Source organism: Nelumbo lutea, chromosome 2 (genome assembly GCF_056320005.1).
Source record: "Nelumbo lutea isolate HS-2025 chromosome 2, American lotus-T2T, whole genome shotgun sequence".
NCBI lineage: Eukaryota > Viridiplantae > Streptophyta > Magnoliopsida > Proteales > Nelumbonaceae > Nelumbo > Nelumbo lutea.
This window is the reverse complement of record NC_142685.1, coordinates 89,941,033-89,960,887: the sequence shown is the minus strand read 5'-3', so window position 1 is coordinate 89,960,887 and position 19,855 is coordinate 89,941,033. Positions and strand designations below refer to the sequence as shown.

The 19,855-nt window shown below is 41.0% G+C and overlaps 1 protein-coding gene across 6 annotated transcripts in view; it reads right to left on the bottom strand.

Moving 5' to 3' along the window:
- Positions 1-1,645: 1,645 nt before the first annotated feature.
- Positions 1,646-19,855, bottom strand: part of LOC148871786 (signal peptide peptidase 1-like) — a 112,142-nt gene continuing 93,932 nt past the window's right edge. For 2 of the 6 annotated variants that reach the window (XR_016107502.1, XM_088971174.1), the window contains one exon: positions 7,277-18,862. Coding sequence is in view for 4 of the 6 variants with exons in the window: in XM_088971174.1 (XP_088827300.1) it covers positions 18,839-18,862 (24 nt within the window). In the remaining 2 variants the exon portion in view is untranslated. Of the gene's footprint in view, positions 2,053-7,276; positions 18,863-19,502; positions 19,816-19,855 lie in introns of those variants that run through there. The other 4 variants (XM_088971168.1, XM_088971170.1, XM_088971173.1 and 1 more) reach the window with 3 other exon arrangements.

Below are 19,855 nucleotides of genomic sequence, written 5' to 3'. Positions count from 1 at the left end.
AAAGTCAGCATTAAGTGATTTGAAAAGTCAAAAATGCCCTTCAAATGCCATCTAATTCTTTTTATCAACCATCCAAATGTTGACAAAAAACCAAAGAGTCCCAAATCCTAGCCTCTTCTATTAAAAAAGTTGGTGACTATTTAGAAGAATCTAGAATTTGGGACTGCTCATTTTATTGTCAATGTTTAGATCATGGTTTTTAAAACCGACCCAGAGACCAAACCGGTCAGGGGTCCGGTTACTGGGTTGAATGGTTCGACCATTAAAATCAAACGGTCGGTCCGTTTTGACAAATAATTAAAAAAAATAAAAATAGTCAAAACGGTTGAACGGTTAACCGCCCGGGTCAACGATTTGCTGACCAAAATCAATGGTTTTTGGAGAAAATCTAGTTTTGGGAAAAAATGGAACCGATCACCTGATTGGTTCTCGCTTTTTTTGGTTCGACCATTCGGTCCGGTCCAGTTTTGAAAACCATGGTTTGGATGATTGATAAAGAGAATTAGATGGAATTTTTAGGGCATTTTTTGAAAGTTCAGGTATTGGATTGTTGCATTTTAAAGTTCAGGGACTAAATTGTCACTCGAGCCAAAATACAGGGTACTAATTAGGATTTTTTCCTTTTAAAAATAAGGGCTTATTTATTAAGCCCAAATTTCCAGCTTTTTTTTAAGTGCTTTTACAATAAGCATTTATTCAATTTTTTTTTTTCTTTTAAAATTATCCATACTTAAATTTTACTAAAGTACTTTTACGAAAACACTTTTATAAAAAGATTATAAGTTTTACACTAATTGAATTGTATTTTCTTTTAATCCCAAATTTTACTCCGAGTGGAGGGGCAGCCGCCTTAATATAATATTAACTATTGAAACGATTGCAGAGGAAGATGGAGTTTGCCTTGCTCCAGACCCGATGAAAACAAATTTCTCCCCTACAGACTTAATGCAGCCCGATACAAACTTAAGAAAGAAAAGTCTAGCTGAAATCAGGCAGCAAATTCAATCAATCAATAACAGTGGGATTCCCATGTAATCTCTCAGAAAATTAGAGAGTAGTTGTGAAACTGTCTTCATCAACTCCCATGTTTTTTGGCCCTAATAAAGCTCTCATTTTTATCAAAAAAATTCCCTTATTTCCCCTCTAAGGGTGTGCAAGAAAAATAACATTCATATTAGAGATGTTTATTAGCTTTTGACCCACACACCCATTTATATTTTGGCCCCATCCACGTTTATTAACTTTTGGCTTCCCAATTCACATTTATTAATTTCTGGTGCCCCTAAGAAAAAAAGTCCTGATTCCATCCCTGCATTCAAACCATCAACATCTACTAACTCGAACCCTGAAAAGTCCCCGAGTCACCAATATAATTGGTTCAACAGTTCAACCTGATTTGAGATTGACATTTCTGGTCTAATGGGAGGTGGTTTAAATTCTTCTTTTCCCATTCATTTGCATTAATTGAAATGTGACACTTGACTACCCCGAACTTTTAGAAATAGACATCCCATTCCATTTCAAAACTATCCACCAACTTTTTTCACTCACACTCACCAGGATTGGGGGTCAAGGGAGAGGGATGGGCTATCCCCTCCCCCCCAGTGTAACCCCATGAAGAAAAAAAGAAAAAAGAAAAGGAGAGTTCCAAAACTACCCTTCTTCGGTGTTGCATTTAAAAGTTTAGAATACCTATCTATCACTATCTTGCCCTTTAATTACATGAGCCAGCTCTCCATTTCAGTGAGTAGGAGAGAGAGTGGGTCTTATAAACAAGAGGTATTGGCCCAATAAATAAATGTAGAAAAGCTTAAAAGGAAGACAGGGCAGATGTCATTTCAGTGCCCGTTTGGGGGGACTGTCTGGCAATTGCCTTCAGATTTGGTGATTTCCAAATCACGGAAAGCCAAACAGATTCGCGGAGAATACGCCCCAGCTTTCTGAACGTCAATTTTTCAGTAGTGCCCCTTCAAAATGCTGAGTAGATGGCCGCTCCAGCTCAGCCACTTAAGTACAGCCCTCTTAAACAGTTTCATGGTTTCCTTTTGGATTCTAAAGATCAAAAAGCTACAAAATCAAGGCCTACTCACTTATAACCAGTTCTTTTTTTTTTTTTTTAAAAGTCAAATCACTGAAACTTGGAAGTTTGTCAAAAAGCCGAAATTTTGAAATAATTAGGTTTTTGAATTTCATACAAAAATAAGGGAAATACTTTGTTGATATATCTTATATCTATATTATATAATATATAAAAGTGTGGATGTATAGTAGAACACTTCTTAGATTAAAATTATCTTCTCTTTCTTTGTTTGAGAAAGGGTATAAAAGTTATTTTATTACAACTTTAATGCTAATATTATAAACCCATATATTTTAAAATTGACTCAAAAACAAAACCATTATTTATTCAAGTGGCATGGTTCTAAACAATTCAACCATCCAAATCAAATCAATTAACCTATGAAGCCATAGTTAGGTAATAAAATTTAAAAAATAGAAATAAATATAGAAAATTACAAAAATGTAGAAAAATTAGACACATTTATGATATTTTTGTTAATCAAATTAAAACAATAAGTGTAATAAACAAAAATTTTTTTTATTAATAATGAAAATCAAATTCATTATTTAGAACTTACCAAAGATGAAATTATTTTACTCTTTGGCAAAGATCAATAATTCAACTTTTGGGTTGATTGTATTAACATTTAATGTCATAAATAAATAATAAAAATTAATAAAATATAAAAGTACAAAAATGAAAAAATACATAAACTTTGGAAAAAAAATTCAGGAACATGTATAATATTATATAATTATCATATTAAATAAAAAGTGTGATATAACATAATTATTTTTACACACAAAAATACAAAAAGAGATAACATAAAAATTGAACACATTTATAATTCTATATTTACACTACTATTAAAGATATAAATAAAATTGTGAAACTTTTTCTTTTTACTAAAATGCTCAATTTTGAATTTAGGCACTATTTAATTAAGAGATTTAAATTGTAAATTGAACTATTGATTTTCACCTCATTCAATTCTCTATATTTAAATCTTACATTTCTTTGATAAACGAATGAAAAAAAAAAACAAATACAATAAAATGATAACATTACAAAGAGAAGAATCTAGCCAAGCAGGTATGCCTATCAATGATACTTGAAACTTCATAACTCGATTCAATTATCACATAGTTGGATGAGATGTTTATGTAATCATATTTGAATTTTGCAATCTGCATCTGATTAATAATAAAAACAAAAAAATACATATTTATAAAAGTTTTTGGATACATTATTACTATCACTATCATCATCTAGAATTGGCATGTACAAAGTACATGCACACTTATTAGTATATATAAATACTAGTACCTAAGGTTATAAACAGATCCAATCAAGTTGTAAAGGGGTAGATCCAAATTTGATGCATTTATATTTTATAAATTCAAATCTGATCTTACCCTATTGGATTAATATCAAATTTAAATCAAATTCAGATTATAATTTACATATTTTATAGCATGTATAAATTAAAAGAAAAATGATTAATTTAAATAAAATGGATCGGTGAAATAGGATTCATGTAGGATCCCATATAGTTGGGATAAGACGTGGGTTATGATAATGATTAACATATAATACATTATTAATAAACTGAACTAATTATCAATGGATACAATATAGACTTTAAGTATATATGAGCGCATATTATAAGTGGAATTTAATTAAATTATGTCAGAATGGATAGGGTGGGTTCGTATTTATTGATTAAATTATACACGGACCAAATTTGGATGATCGGATACTATTTGCAGTCCTACCAAAATTATAACATATCAAAGATCTTTCAAAAGCTAGAAGCTCAAATCTAAAAGCCAAGAAATAGGCATTGGCATTTTGGCACCAAACACTGAGGGAAAACTTAAAAAACGACACCAAGTTTAAATTGGTTTGATTATTCAAGTGTATATTCTTTTCTATTATAATGATTTAAATAAAAACGAAAAAGATTGAATTGTTTCGGATCAAATTAGGTAGATAATTAAATAGACCACTTCTTGATCGAAAATCCTCTTCAATCACCATGTGCCCTATGTATATAGGATCTAGACCTAGGGGTGAGCACGTTTGTTTGGTTCATTTTCAAGTTGGTCAACATTTTTTTGGAATGGGAGCCTATCTTATCAAGATTGTTTCCAAGGTCAGTTATGGCTTAGACATTCCAAGGTTGGTTATAGGGTCTACCTGTGGAACCTGTTCTTTCTTTACCCTTTATCCTCCCTCTCCCTAGGGGTGGCAACAAGTCGAGCTTTTCACGAGCTGCTTGAGCTTGGCTTGGTGTCAACTAAGCTCGAGCTCGAGCTCAAGCATAATTCAGTGGCTCGTGAGGCTCACAAGCCGGCTCGAATATATATATATAATAGATATTTGATATTTAATACATAATATGTATTAAATATATATATAATAGATATTTTATATTTAATATATAATATATATAATAAAATTATAGAAAATAATATATATATATAATAAAAATTATTATAATTATTAATTTTTTAAATATAAAATAAAAAAAATTATATATAATTTTTTTTTATAAAATATTTTTTCTAAATACTTTTATAATAAAATATTTATAAAATATATAATAAAATATTTTTATAAAATATAAAACGAGCTGAGTCGAGCCGAGCTCGAGCTTATGAACTCTTGACTCGAGCCAAGCTCGAGTCGAGCCTGGTACTATTCAGCTCATCTCGGCTCGAATCCACCCCTCCTCCCCCCACCCCAAAGAAGAAAAAAGAAAAAAATGGAACTTGCTCTTTAAAACTTGATTTTCATTAATAATAATATATAGTTAAAAATTTATATTGCCTTTATTAATTAAATTGAATGATTTCACCTATATATATATGTATATATATATATTCAAAACTTATCATATAATTTAAATTTTGTAATCATGAATGCTTGGGTTTAAAACTTCACAACCTCAAAATATTTTGGAATATTTTTCAAGACAAGTTTGGGCCGAAGGTGATTCCACCAAAGGCCGGTTCTTCGGGTCAGTTCAGATAAGGTAAACTCCTGGAATCAGCCTGGATGGGGATTAGTTCTAAGAATTTAGTACCAAACCCTACCCAATAACAGATTGGATAGAGTTAGATCAAAGGCCACTTTGCGGTTAATACCATTCAGTTTTGAGTAAAACCTACCCATTTGCTTAAGATAGGATTAACTGAAGGCAATAACTACTCAACAGGTTGTGGAACCAACAATAACACTCCACACCATCATAAAATACATGGGGCCCACAACCATTCAACCTCTCAATGTGGGACCCACGTATTTTTTCACTAGCATGTGGCATTATCATTGGTTCCACATCTTGCTACATAGCTAAATCATTTAGCTAATCCGAATTCAATTTGCTCACCCTCATAATCTAGACACACCATTAAATAGATTTCACATGTCTCATACAATCAAGATTATTAAAAGATTAGATGAGTTAGACCCATCTGATTTTTTAAGTTTTTTTTTTTGAATTCTATTTGTATTTTATTCAGCATTAGCTAGATATAGTTTGAGAAGCAAATATCTCTAATTAGAATCATTTTGTTGTATCCATTATTTTTGTCTAAATATAATCTGTTTAGACTTGAACTTATCTGACCATGGCTCTTTACTTTCTCACTTTCATATGTGGCAGCTTAGGAGGGTACTTCATTGCTATTATGATTTTGTTTTTGTGCCATTACTATTATGATCAAGGTTAAAAAGTATTGATCCATATCGGTGTGTATCATATGCTATGTATCCATTTTTAAACCTACGACACGGTGTTTGGGTGCCGATTTCTTAGAAATGGATGCCACATTATGGGCACATTAGCAGTTTCAAAATTGTTGATTATTTTGTTGTTTCGTTGGTTTATATTTTTGAGAAATTGGAAAATTATTCAAGATGAAATGAGGAATCACAAAAAATGATGAACAGAAAATTCATTTTTGATAATTATTTCCAAACAAACTTGATGAGGGATAATTTTGACAACCAACCACGGCGAATCCAAACTATTTGATGACACCTCAACACCATGTGGAGCATGTTGGGTGGAGCCAGGATGGCCTAGACTGACCCACCTGTCTTACATCCCGACTTGGGAGAGGAAGTGGTAGAGCTGGTCGAAGCAGTAAGGAAACACCAACCTTCTCCAGGGTGAAGGTTCAATCCTAAGTCTTCCTCAGAAAACACAACCTAAGTCTACTAGCTAGTGGTCTAGCTGTTGGCACCTTCTATGTTTTATTAGGCTTAATTTATGCTCTATAAGAATAATTAACTAGCTACAGCTATTCATTTTTAAAGTTCAATCTCCATCTAATAACTAATAATTAATCATGCATGGTGCAAAGCAATTTTATCAGTTATTAGTGATTATTAATTGGTTATAAATAAATTCTATAATAAAAACATTACTTTGTAACTATTTTTGCATGTGTAGTATCATGTTATATTTCCAACTTTAACTTTTGTTTGTTGGTATATATTCCACATGAATCAATATTTGCAATTAAAATAAAAACAACTTTTTTTTTCTTTGGAATATACTCAAAAAGGAAAAGTAAAAGAGATACTAAATTGAATTGATTTGGTAAAAAACTGGTTATTAGTTTTGATTAGTGATTTTTGAACACGCCTGTATTCGGTAAATATCACGTTGAACCGGTGACGGATTAAAGTACTGGTGTATTCAAAACTCATTGGGGTCTCGGGCAGTACGCCTTTAGTGAGGGCAAACTCTGTTCCTGCAGCCTTTACTGCCTTGCATTGAGAATATCTTCATATTTATATGTTTTATTTTATGGGGAGATATTTCCAATGCAAAAGTTGGAAAAAGCTGTTAGAATGGTTTAGGCATGAATTTGCCCTGACTGAAGCCCGTCTCAGTCTCCGGTTTGTTCAGAAAATGTGCTCTCCATTTTAGGGTTTTGGAGAGAGAGAATGTATTGGTCAAAAGTGCGGGAAAATAAAGGACGTTGGTTTTCCACTAGTGTCAATTTCTCTTGATTTTGCCAAGACCTCTTTTCTTCATTTCAATTACATTCAGCATATATTTCTTGCTTTCTTCCTTTATTTTGGGTTTTATTGCATTAACCTATAAGCCATTCCTCCGGTACTCTCAAGTGTAAGTGAACCTTCCATAAAAGAAATATCCTCTGTACCCTAGCTAGAACAGTTCATACCAAAGTGATATTGGCCTAATAAATGTTTGCATTTTATGTAGCTCACATACACCAAGTACTATTGCTAGTTTTGGAACCAGCAATCCATATGGTTAGAATCGGAAAAATGGCCTTAATTTATTTTTTAACGCAATAATCTATTCTAGCTTCGTTGATGATGCTGTTCGATTCAAGATAGTTCTTGAACCGAGGTTGTAGTCAAATAATCCTACCAATTGGGCAGAGCCGAGGTGGAAGGATGAACTCACACTTCAAGATCTGAAACCAAGAAAATGGTCAAGAGGCCCGAGGAGTTATCCTCGAGTAGGTACTCCGACACTCAAGTAGTCAAAAAAGGTGGTCGATCGAGCAGAGCAATTAGAGAACGGTGCTGGTCTGAGCAAAGTAACAGTATGGAAGTCAAAAGTTGGATCCCTTACCTTGAGCGGGAGGTACCTTTTTATAACTGAAGATTCGTATCCTAGTTGGATGAGGCTTCCGGGATTGTCGGGATGAGGTTATCTGCTGAGGTCTTCGCGATAAGACCTAATCCCCAGCAGAGTTGTCCCTAGTCTTGCAACATCCTCCTATCTTGGTCACACTTATCCATGCGATGTGGTAACGAAGTGGCCAAAGTGATAAGGAAGAATGCAGACGTGATGTGGTGCTAACATGGACGAGGTAATAGGGTAGCCACGGGAGTAACACGTGGCATTCGGGGCCAACTCAACCATAACCTGAACACCACTCCCCTAGTTTTGAAGTCGAGGAGCATAGTGTGCAACCGCGGTGTGGCATGGAAGAACTCTTCGCTTCTCAGCTGAGGAACTCAAGTCTGAAGTTGGTTAGGTGCACCATCTAGGAGGAGGACCTTGGGATTGAATTGGTTTTTGGGTGGATTGGTCGGTTCGATGCTCGCATCATGTTGACGGAAGCGACATTTCGCCTTCCTGAGGCTACACACGTGCGGAGGTCAATGACATCGTTTTGTCTTCCCGAGTTGTCAGAGGGTGGCATTTGATCCACACTGTTGATCTTTCCTTGATTTGGATCATCAGGAGTCCTAAAAAATGGGGCAAAGAATATTTCCCCTTTGTCATTTGCGAAGGAAAGCACTTGTAAAGCTCAGTGAGAAGTAGTCTTCAGTGCTCGGTGCTTGCTTTAGTTCCACGGCCTTAACCTTCAAAACTTGGTAAGATGTCTTCCGCTTCCTCTGCTTCTTCTGCTTCTTCCTGTTATGAGTCCGAGCCAGGGTCTCTCACCGAGGCTGCCGTGCTCGATGTTTGTGAGGCCGATGGCTAGGGGGTCAAGACTAAGGACTTTGAGGGGGTCGACTCTGAGAGGGTTGCCGAGGTCGAGGAGGCTGAGGCATGGCCATCAATCGAGGACCATGCTGTGCTGTCTGTCACCCGAGGACATAGCTCAAATCCGGGCCTTGTACTGCATCCCTGAAGAGTACGAACTTAGGTGCCTGAGGACAAGTGAGAGGTCCACAGATGCTTGTTTGGGCAAGATCTGTGTGTATGAGCACAGCTTGATAGCTGGGCTAAGGTTCCCATTGCACGAGGGACTTGTCGAGGTGTTTAGTTGGTACGGGGTACTACCGGTACAACTGATGCCAAACTCCTTTAGGTTCTTAATCGGTCTCCTGTACTACTGCTTCATCCCATGACATTGAGATTACCTTAAGGATGGTCTCTTACTTCCTTCAACAGAAGCACGGCCAGCAGGGATACTATTACTTCTCAGCCTGGCAGCATATCAAGGTTCTAGTCGGGACCTCGTCCTCGGTGAAACACTAGAAGGGGAAGTTCTTCTTTCTGCGCTATCCCGGAGGCTCGCCTCTAATGGCCGAGCTCCAAAATCCGAGGAAGAAGATGAGCAGCCTAAGATGGCCTGGTTCACCAAGGAAGAGAGGGTGGTAATAGGAATGATTGGGGAAGTTGACGTGATGCATTACACATCTTTCTCGATGTTGATCCGTGCTGAGCTGATGAGCGAGGAGGCCAGTCTGTTTGCCATTCTATTCTTGTTGGTCTGCTCTGTTTCCCATGCTATATGGCTTTGTACTGACTGGCTTCTTGTCACATGCAGGTGTTGAGATGGCGAGTTGCAAGGACATCATCCGCCGCATGAGGGCTGGACAAGAGAGGTGCAGCCGAGGTGTTCAGGGGGCCCAACCCCGGTCCAAGGTGGTGCAGCCGAGGTCTACCGAACGGACTCCTCGGTAGCAGAAGAGGGTCAGGCAGCTGAGGAAGAGGTTGTTGTGGCTGACCCGGAGGGGGGGGCTCAGGCCATTCACCCCCCTTCCCTACAAGACAACATGCTAAAGGGCAGCAATCTGGCTATCTACGTCCCGTAGTGGAACGCCTGAACCGAGGATGAACTAGGGACAAAGGGCATTGTCGAGCAGCTTCTCCATGGCCTTTTGATGCCATCCATGAGGTGGTAGGTGGCGGAGTCTACAACTAGCATCCTAGAGAGTGGGCTCGTGCTTCAAGCCACATCGGTAAGTCCTTACTTGTGTTAGTTATTCTATTTTGGTCGGTTAGTGTTTGCTATACTGACAATTAGTTTCATTTTGCAGAACGCTTGCTCGATGATCGCAGTGGTCGACCGTCTTCAGTTAGTGCAATGCCTCTACGAGTCTAGTTACACCGAAGTCAAAGGTCTATAGGCTCAGTTGGTTGTGGCGGAGGCTATGGCTACGCAGTGTCGATGAGCGGTCTGAGATTGTTCGTAGGCTGAAAGGATGCATCTTTGAGTTAAAGGCGGCTTGGAAAAAACTGTGGAGAGAGGCCGATGACAGGGCAGCCCGAGCAAGGGAGGAGGTCGTTGCTGAGTTCAAGGCCTCCAAGGAGTATCAACAAGAGATGGACGACTTCACCGCACGCTCCTGGGAGACGAGGTTTCATCTCTATCGCTAGAGGATTCTACGTCGGTTCCTCGACATTGTCGAGGTAGTGCAAGACTTGAGTCCTTATGATCTTGACACCGCCCCTCCCCCCCCGCCCCCGCCGAGGATAACACAACCGCTGTCGACGTGCCAAAGGAGGTTGAAGAAGCCAAAGACTGCCCTGCCGAGGACTTTAGTGCTTGTCCGCCGCTGCTACTGATGATGTTTGTTTTGTCTTTCCAATATTTTGTTCTTTTGTTGATGTTGTTCCTCTTTTCTTTTTTGTTATGTATTCAGCTCGGTATGCCAAGCTTTACATTTGTAAATATTTATGAAATTAATGAAAAGCTTTCTACTCTGAGCTTGTGTGCCTTGCCTGCTTTTTTTTTTTTGAAACAAGTTGTAGGTCTCAGTCTTATCCTAGCAGAGGTCTAAGGTAGCTGAAGTCTTCAGTCATCGGCTTTCACTGGCCAAAGTGCTTCCATGCTCTCATCACTTGGGGGATGCTCAGTGGCACTTGGTCTCGAGGAGCTTTGTGCCCTTTGTGGACTAGCCGTTCCTCAGCTAGATCTACTATGAAGGTTCATCAGCTGGGTGTGCGGAGTTCAGTGACTGCCCTCTAGCCTTAGGAGGCGGGAGTGTTCTTCCCCACTTTGGGCTCTGGCCGTCTTCGGCCAAATCAGCTTATGTGGTTGCTTATGCATTGCCGACCTAGGACATGGCTATGCATTGTAGGCTTTGGCCATTCAAAGGTCGGCTGAGTCACTATGCATTCCAACCGTTGAGAGTTCGGCTGGGTGACGTGTGTTGCACGATGTATGTTGTGCAGTGTGTCATGCAGTGTGTGTGTGTGTGTGGTGTGTGCCGTGCAGTGTGCATGTGCTGAACAACTGATTGTAGAAAAAACTCTTTATTGATGTAGATTCACTGATAGTACATTCTCAGATTCTCGGTTTTCCAACTCCTCGGTACGGGCTTTCTGTCGAGGTCTTCTAGTCTGTAGGTACCAGGTATGAGGACTTTGGTGACTTTATACGGTCCTTCCCAGTTCGATCTGAGCTTTCCTTCTCCTGGCTTAGGTACTATGACTTTGTAAAGAACGAGGTCGCTAGCCTTGAACTCCCTTCTTTGGACTTTGGAGTCGTAGTGCTTAGCCATTCGCTGCTACTGTGCTGCCATCTTGATGAATGCTCACTCCCGTGCTTCCTCCACCAGGTCTAGCTCTACACGGAGGTCCTTGTTGTTCTGCTCCTCGTCATAGAACTTTGTCTAGAGAGTTAGCGAGCCTATTTCTACGAGGATCATAGCTCCGGCCCTATAGGCCAGGATAAAGGGCATCTCTCCGGTGGCTATCTGCGGTGTGGTCTTGTACACCCAGAGAATGTTAGGCAATTCTTCAAGCCACCTTCCCTTGGCCTGGTCAAGTCTAGTTTTCAGGCCATGCAGTGTTCGGTTGGTCACTTCAGTCTGTCCATTGCTTTGAGGTTAGTGAACGGCTGTAGTTCGGTGATCAACCTTCAGGTCAATGAAGAAGGCTTCGAACTTGTGGTTAGTGAATTGCGTGCCACTGTCGGTGATGAGAGCCTGAGGTATGCCATACCGGTAGATAATACCTTGCCAAAAGAAATTCTAGGCATTTTGTGCGGTAATGTGTGCCAAGGCCTCGGTTTCCACGCACTTGGTGATCTAGTCCACTACAACTAAGAGGAACTTCTTTTGCCCAATCGCGGTTGAGAAGGGGCTAAGGATATCCATTCCCCATTGCGTGAAGGGTCACAGACTAGTGATTGGCTTCAAGGGGACTGTTGGCTGGTGATGGAGGTTGAATTGCCTTTGATAGCAGTCGAACTTTCTATCGAGCTGGGTGGCATCCTACTTCATAGTTAGTCAGAAGTGACCTGGCCAGAGCTGAATGGATGGGAGATCCATAATATGGATGGCCAAACCTTGTAGGAAGGTTGGGCAAATTTTCAAAAATTTCTTTCACTCTCATCCGGGAATCGTATTCCCTAATTTAGAAAGTTGCATTTTCAAGGTTCGTTCTTGAATCAAAACCGGACCAGATCTGAAACCAAAAGGGAAGAGAGGGATATACCTAATACAAAGTAACAATAACTCCCAACGTAGGTGTTCATGCCCAAGGAGAAGACCAAAATCTGCCTCCACTGAAGATGACATAGTGTATGGTGAAGCAGGATCAGTAGGATGGTTCTTCAGTAAGAACCTAAATTCTTCAGCAAGAATCGAACAAGGGCTAGTGAGCACGACTTCAGATTATTTCTTCTAGCAAGAAACAATATCAAGAATCGTTATTGATTAATTCCACATGTGGAAATCGAACTAGGTAGGGGCGGCAAGAACTGGGGAGAATTCTACATGTTGCTCAGTATGTTGAAACTGAAGAATTCACTCCCTATTTATATCCTTCTTTGGATCAGCCTCCTAATCCAATCAGGAGAGAGTTTCTTTATCCAAATCAGATATTTGGATCTGGACTCTTAAATGGATAAGACTTATCCTTCAACTAATCCTAATCTGGTTATAAATAAGATTTCACCCCCTTTTAATTAACTGACTTAAGCCCAATTCAAAATGGGCTTTAGACCCATTAAGTCACATAGCTCACTTACCCTTTAATCGACTGACTAACTTGACTCTCTTTGTATGGCGTGGGACCCTAACATCAATCTACACATCAGCTACATTGGTTCAACCCAGCCTTTGTTACAAGGCTTGGCCGAATTCACTGTAGGACATAGTGAACCCCTGAGTCCATCACCATGGACTCTTAATGGGCCCAACATTTACACTAAATGGTCCTTGGGTCTAACCACCTTATGAAAACCCAAGGACTGTGAGCAGATGCAAGATTAGCCCATCAGGTATTACTTTCATTGGTTTTACACTTAACTTCTCAGTCCTTAATAATCAAACACTACCCAACAAGAGAGGACCTCTCCCTCGACTGTAAGGTACAGCGATGCACTCTCTACTCACATGGATCTTGGGAATTAAAGCATTTTGCAAACAATTTGTTAAACCATAATATATAAGTATATCTCTATATAAATATATTTTGTAAAACAAATTTCAAACACATTTGAAAGCCACTACTAGCAGTTTAGGTTTCCATCAGAGAGAGTGCATTCCCCAATCATTCACTTTGTCAGACAAAGGGACTGATCATGTCACTATGATCACTCACTCAAGTGAATTCTTGGACTGTCCCAACATACCCAAGTTTTAACCCCCTTCTAAGGATCTCACTGATTGGCATATCAAAGACAGTCCAATCCAACACCTAGCCATAATCAAGTCTAGGGGTCAGGTGTAACATTCTAGTTTTGCCCATCTATCTCCAAGGTCCAGGGCAATATTGGAATTTGGTCCAATTCAAGGTTTCAAGAAAACCCACACTGCATGTAACTCAGGTCTCACCCTGGCAACTGAGACAAGCCACCCCAATCAACTTGGTGACACATCAGTGTCAGCCTTGGTAGGATAAATCTCCCCAGATCTATCCAATGGTTGTCCAGTTTAAATGTATTACAAAAAAACACACCGTAATAACATGAATCAATTGTGCACTTTATTCATTTACAATAAATGACAATAAGTACATCAATCTGATTGGAGCTAAGGGAATACACTATCTAACAGGAGCACCTTATGAGCCAGAGTTCGGGTGTTAGGGTGATCTCTACAGATACCTTCGTGTATCACCTTGAGGACATAGTCGGCCTCGAAAGGGGGGAGACACCTCAGGTAGAGGAGAGTATGTGACCAGCAGTAAAGATGTCTCTGGATGAGGCAATACCTGGCTGCCCTGTGCGCAAGTCTTTTGACTTCGGCTTGGTCTTCCAGTAATGTGCCATCCTGTAAGTACTGTATGATGGGGTCCATCCAAGATAGGTTGTGCTAAACTAGGAGGATGAGAAGTTCCATAAGTGCAATGCTAGGTTGGGCCAAGGTATCGATCCGAATCATCATGTCAAGGTCGGTCCGCGACGAGCTAGCTAGCTTTGAGAGTGTGTTAGTTCGTATATTCCCGGCTCTGGGGATCTAATAGATAATGAAGTGTTCGAGCCATTGGATGAGATCTTGCTCCTTTTTCAGGTAAGTCACCATGGTCGGGGTCCATGTCTTGAACTGGCCATGGATATGGTTGACCACAACCTGAGTCACTGAAGGCTTCAACTCGCCAGACACCGAGGTCTAGGGCGAGCCTAAAGTCTAGTGACCAGAGCTTCGTATTCAGCTTCGTTGTTGGATGCTTTGAACTCGAACCTGAGAGTGTGCTCTAGTATCATGCTATCTGGGCTGAGAAGGATGAGGTCAGCCTCGCTACCTTGCTTGTTGGATGAACCGTCCACATGGAGAGTCCATATCTGTGGTGCTAGGGTCAAACCTTGTGTCATAAAGGTGCACTCTGTAAGGAAATTGACTAAAGCTTGGGCCTTAATGGTGGGCCGAGAGGCATAGTCAATATCAAATTCGCTCAACTCCATACTCCACTTGACTAAGTGACCAGATGCTTCCAGCCTCTATAGAGTTTGCTTGAGGGGTTGGTCGGTAAGCACTCAGAAATTGTGGGCTTGGAAGTATGGTCTGAGCTTTCTTGCCGAGGTGACTAGGGCCAGGGCTACTTTCTCTAGGTTTGTGTACCGAGTTTCTACACTATTGAGAACCTTGCTGATGTAGTAGATCGATCTTTGTACCCGGTCTTCCTCTTTGACCAGTACCAAGCTGACGACCTCGTCTCCAAATGATATATATAGCAATAGCTCATCTCCAAGGCTCGACTTTGTGAGGAAAGGCGGCGAGCTTAGGTACCTCTTCAGCTCCTGGAAGGACCGTTCACATTCCTCAGTCCACTAGAAGTCTTTCATCTTCTTCAAGGACTTGAAGAAGGGCAGGTATCAATCTACGGACTTTGACATGAACCTGCTGAGGGCGGCTACTCGTCCGATGAGGCGCTGCACTTCTTTGTAGGTCCGAGGTGACTGCATGTTGAGGATGGCTTGGATCTTCTCTGGATTTTCTTCAATTTCTCTCTGTGTAACCATGACATGAACATCAGGAATTTGTCAGAGCCAACCCCAAATGTACATTTGGTTGGGTTCAACTTCATTCTATACTTCCTAAAGGTGCCAAAGACTTCTTTTTCTTTTCCCCATGTCGTCAACATAAGCTTCAACGTTGTGGCCAAGCTGATCTTTGAATACCTCATTCGCTAGCCACTGATAGGTAGCGCCAACATTCTTAAGGCTGAAGGGCATCGCCTTGTAATAGTATAATCTATGGTCAGTGATGAAGGTGTTCTTCTCCTGGTCGTTGGGATGCATCTGGATCTTATTGTAGCCAGAGAATGCGTCCATGAAGTTCAGGAGTTCATGCTTTGTCATTGCATCGATGAGCTGGTTGATCCTTGGTAGGGGGAAGCTGTCTTTGGGACTTGCTTTGTTCAGGTCAATGAAGTGAAGGCATATTCTCCACTTCCCATTGGCCTTCTTCACCATTACCACATTGGCCAGCCAATCTAGGTACTTTACTTCCTGGATAAAGCCGATATCAAGCAGCTTTTGTACCTCCTTGTTGATCACTTTCCACTGTTCTACGGCAAGGCTCCTCTTGTTTTGCCTGATTGGTCAATAGCGTGGGTCAACATTCAAGTGGTGGGTGATGACATTGGGGTCGATCCCCAGAATATCCGCCGTCGACCAAGTGAAAACGTCGACATGGTCCCTTAGTAGCTGCACAAGATCTTCCCGAAGACGATCCTCTAGAAGAGATCCAATCTGGATTGTCTTCTTGGGGTCTTCTTCGGAGAGAAGCACCTGGATGATGTCTTTGACTGGTTGGCCTCGCTGTGTCTTCAACTCATCACACAAGTCTATGCTCTCGGTGGTCAAGGTCTCCGCGGCCTGGCACTTTCCTCGGCATGACATTAGGTAATATTGCCATGCTGCCCTCTATCCCCCACGCGCTACTCCCACTCCATATGGGGTCGGGAATTTTTTTGTAAGGTGGAAAGTAGAGACAGAGGCCCGTAGAGCATTCAAGGTCACCCGGCCAAGGATGGCATTATAGGACAATAGGCATCGGACGACGATGAAGTCGATCATAGTCGTAGTGGTGATACCGTCGTCTCCGATCAGAAGGGGAAGGCTGATCTTCCTAGTTGGCATGAGAGGCTCCCTTGAGAAACCCATCAGGGGAGTGTTGACCGGGGTGAAGCGATCATTGTTGATGCTGATCTGTTCGAACGTGTCCTAAAAAAACATCAACCAAGCTCCCTATGTCTACTAGGATGCGCCACACTTCAAAGTTGGCTATCTCAGTTGTGATCACCAGGGCATCATCATGCGGGATCTAGACCCCCCAAAGATCGTCCTCTTTGAAGGTGATCGGGTCCTCGTGCCTTCTCTTTTGCTCCTTGTCATCAATCTCAGCAACCATGCATACACCTTGCGGCCTGAGTTACTTTCTCCTCCGGCATCCATCCCTCTTGAGATCACAACGATGACCTCGGCTGGTGGAGCTTGGGCTGGAGGTCTAGGTGCTGTGCATGGATCTTCCTTTGCCTTCTGATCCTTGCTGTTGATGAACCCACTGAGGTATCGGTGCCTGATCAGGTCCTCGATGTGGTGGTGCAGATCGTAGCAGTTGTTGGTGTCGTGCTCGTGGTCTCGGTGGAACTCATAGTATTTTTCCTAGTTCCTCTTGTTGTTCTGCAACTTCATCTTCTTGAGTCACCTGACGTAGTTATGTTCACGAATCTACATCAGGATTTCAGACTGTGGTGCATTCAGCAAAGGAGTCCTTGGTCATTGGTTAGGTCAATGGTCTTGTCTTTTGTTATCTCGGTTTGCCATCTCTGTCTTATGTTCCTCGGGATCCCATCTCTTCTTGTTAGACCGCTCTTCCTCATCCTTCAGTTGGCTTGTGATTCTTCCGCGTTGATGTACTTCTGAGTGTGGCTCATTAGCACAACTATTGTTTGAGGAGGATTCTTTGAGATCAAGAAATTGAACAGAGAGGGGCGCAGATCGTATTGGATGGTTGTGACGGCTATCAACTAGTTCAATGACTGGACTTGTAGGGATTCAGTGTTGAACTTGGCGAGGTATTCTCAGAGGGACTCTTCCTACCTCTGCTGCACTTGCATGAGGTTGGCTGAAGTTTTATAGTGCTTCTGGCTAGTTGTGAACTGTGCGTGGGGGAAGGGACGAGTACTAGGTCAAGGCTACTCCTTTGAGGGTCGCCACAAAAGCTTTACACATCAAGCCTTCAGACGAGTCGTGCAACATCATTTAGGCTTTGAAGGCTTCGATGTGATCGCTGGGGTCCGTGGTTCTATCATACCTCTCAAAATGTGGTGCCTGCCATCTGGCTGGAGGAAGCTCATTCACACTGTCTTGTATAAAGGGTGGCTCCTTGGCAGGATGATTGTTCGGATCTACAGGCTGGACTATAGGAGTATTGTTCCTATCCACTCTTTGGGCCTCGCTGCGCTCCAACTCGGTCAGACATTGTTGGAGTTCTCGGATCTCTGCATCCCTGTTGTCCAAGGTTGCAGGTGGCATGGCTCTTTCTTTCTTGGGCGGTGCTGGACGATCTCTAATTGAACTGTACTTGACAATGGAGATCAATGGCTATTATGTCTAATCACCGAGTCTTTTCTTCGCCGGAATTCAGGCAGACCAATGTGTTTTGGTACAGTTGTCGCGTTCGCGTAACCGGGTTGACGAGCCCGATCTTCTTGAAGTCTATTGCTTTTCTTGGTCAGACCACACCCTATCCTTGTTTGATCGGCACTTTCTGGAGTCGTCGGGGTGAGGATTGGCCGTAGTAAGTGTAGGGGCAGGAGGGGGATGGTCTAAAGAGGTTGGGTTGTAGACCCAAGCGACTGCATCATCATCGATCTATTCGACCTTTTCTTGCGTTGCTTGGAATTGGGCGGGGTCGATTGCAACTTGTTGCTGAGGTTGTTGAGTCTCACGGTGCGGAGGGCTGCGATGAGAGCGGGATTCCTGAGATGGGGATCAACCTGTTGAGCATTCTGATGTGTTTCTTGGCATCTTTCTTGATTGTGCGGTAAAAAAGAACTTTGGAAAGGATTTTTGTGCGTTTCCCACAGATGACACCAATCTAATGATGCTCAATCTGTGGTAGCTATTGAACCGAGGTCGCAGTCAGATAATCCTACCAACTGGGTAGAGCCGAGGTGGAAGGATGAAGCTGCACTTCAAGATCTGAAACTAAGAAAACAGTCAAAGGCCCAAGGAGTTATCCCTAGGTAGGTACTCCGACGCTCAAGTTAGTTGAGAAAGGTGGTCGATCGGGCCAAGCAGTTAGAGAAGGGTGTTGATCTAAGTAGAGTAACTGTATGGAAGTGAAAAGTTGGATACCCTACCTTAAGTGGGAGGTACCTTTTTATAGCTGACGATCCGTGTCCTAGTCGGATGAAACTTTCGGGGTTGTCAGGATAAGATTATCTGCCAAGGTCTACAGGATAAAACATAATCCCCAGTGGAGTTGTCCTTAGTCATGTGATGTCCTCCTTTCTTGGTCGCACTTATTCATGTAATGTGGTGCCGACGTGGCCGAAGTGATAAGGAAGGCCGTAAAGGTGACATGGTGATTATGTGGCCAAGGTGATAGGGAAGCCACGGGAACAACATGTAGCATTCGGAGCTAGCTCAACCATAACCCAAACACCTGACATAAACATGACATAGTAGTTATATGGTGTGTTTCACATAGCAATATGACTCTAGTCATAATGTCTCTATTATGATGATGACCGCACGATCAAAGAAAAATACATGTATGCATGAATTATAGTCAATGATCACATTTAGGGTTGATTTATGTTAATGATGATGAATTACTTGAATATCTCCACTTATAGGCATAATTAGGGTTGGGCTGAGTGGATGAGAGAGTAATTTTGTACCTTAGGTTTTCGTTGTATTTATTCCCTTCTCTCTGTTTATTAATTTTCCTTTTTGATAATAGTTAATAAAATTTTAAGGTGATTGTTCTTCCATCTCGATCTCGAGTAAAGTTTAGGGCTAAAAAAGTGCAATCATTACTCCTATATCATGGTTAAAGAAAACCATAAAAATGTTCAATCATTACTCCCATAGTGGTAGTTTTAGGGACTTATAGTGACAGTTTTGACTACTGCTAAAAGTTATTTTTTAGACAACTGTTTATTCATTTTGTGGTTCAAAAGAATTGCCATTTTCAAAACAAGATTAAAATTCCCTATTTGGAACTATGAACAGATGGATGATAATACTTTGAAAGTCGTTTTTATTTGGATTCCCAAAAAAAAAAAAATCAAGATCAAGACTTATAGAAAAGAGTACTTATTGGTTTAATTAGTTTCCTTTAAAGCTTGTCCAACTGCATTTTCTCTTATGTGACAAACATTTGTCAATCTGTTCTACCAACACCATTTATCTTATTGGAAGGTCAAGGAAGAGATGATAATCCATCTAAACTTTTTCGGATGGATGTCAAAAATGAAAGTTGTCCATTAAACTTGCAAACGCCACTAAATTGGTGACTTGTTATCTATTCTTCACAAGTCAAAGATAAAAGAAAATTTCCATCATTGTAGTTGTTCAACCTGCGCTGAAGTTGGCATTTGATAAAACTGAAATCTGAAAGGTGAAAAACCTTTTAAATCATTTGAAATGTTAA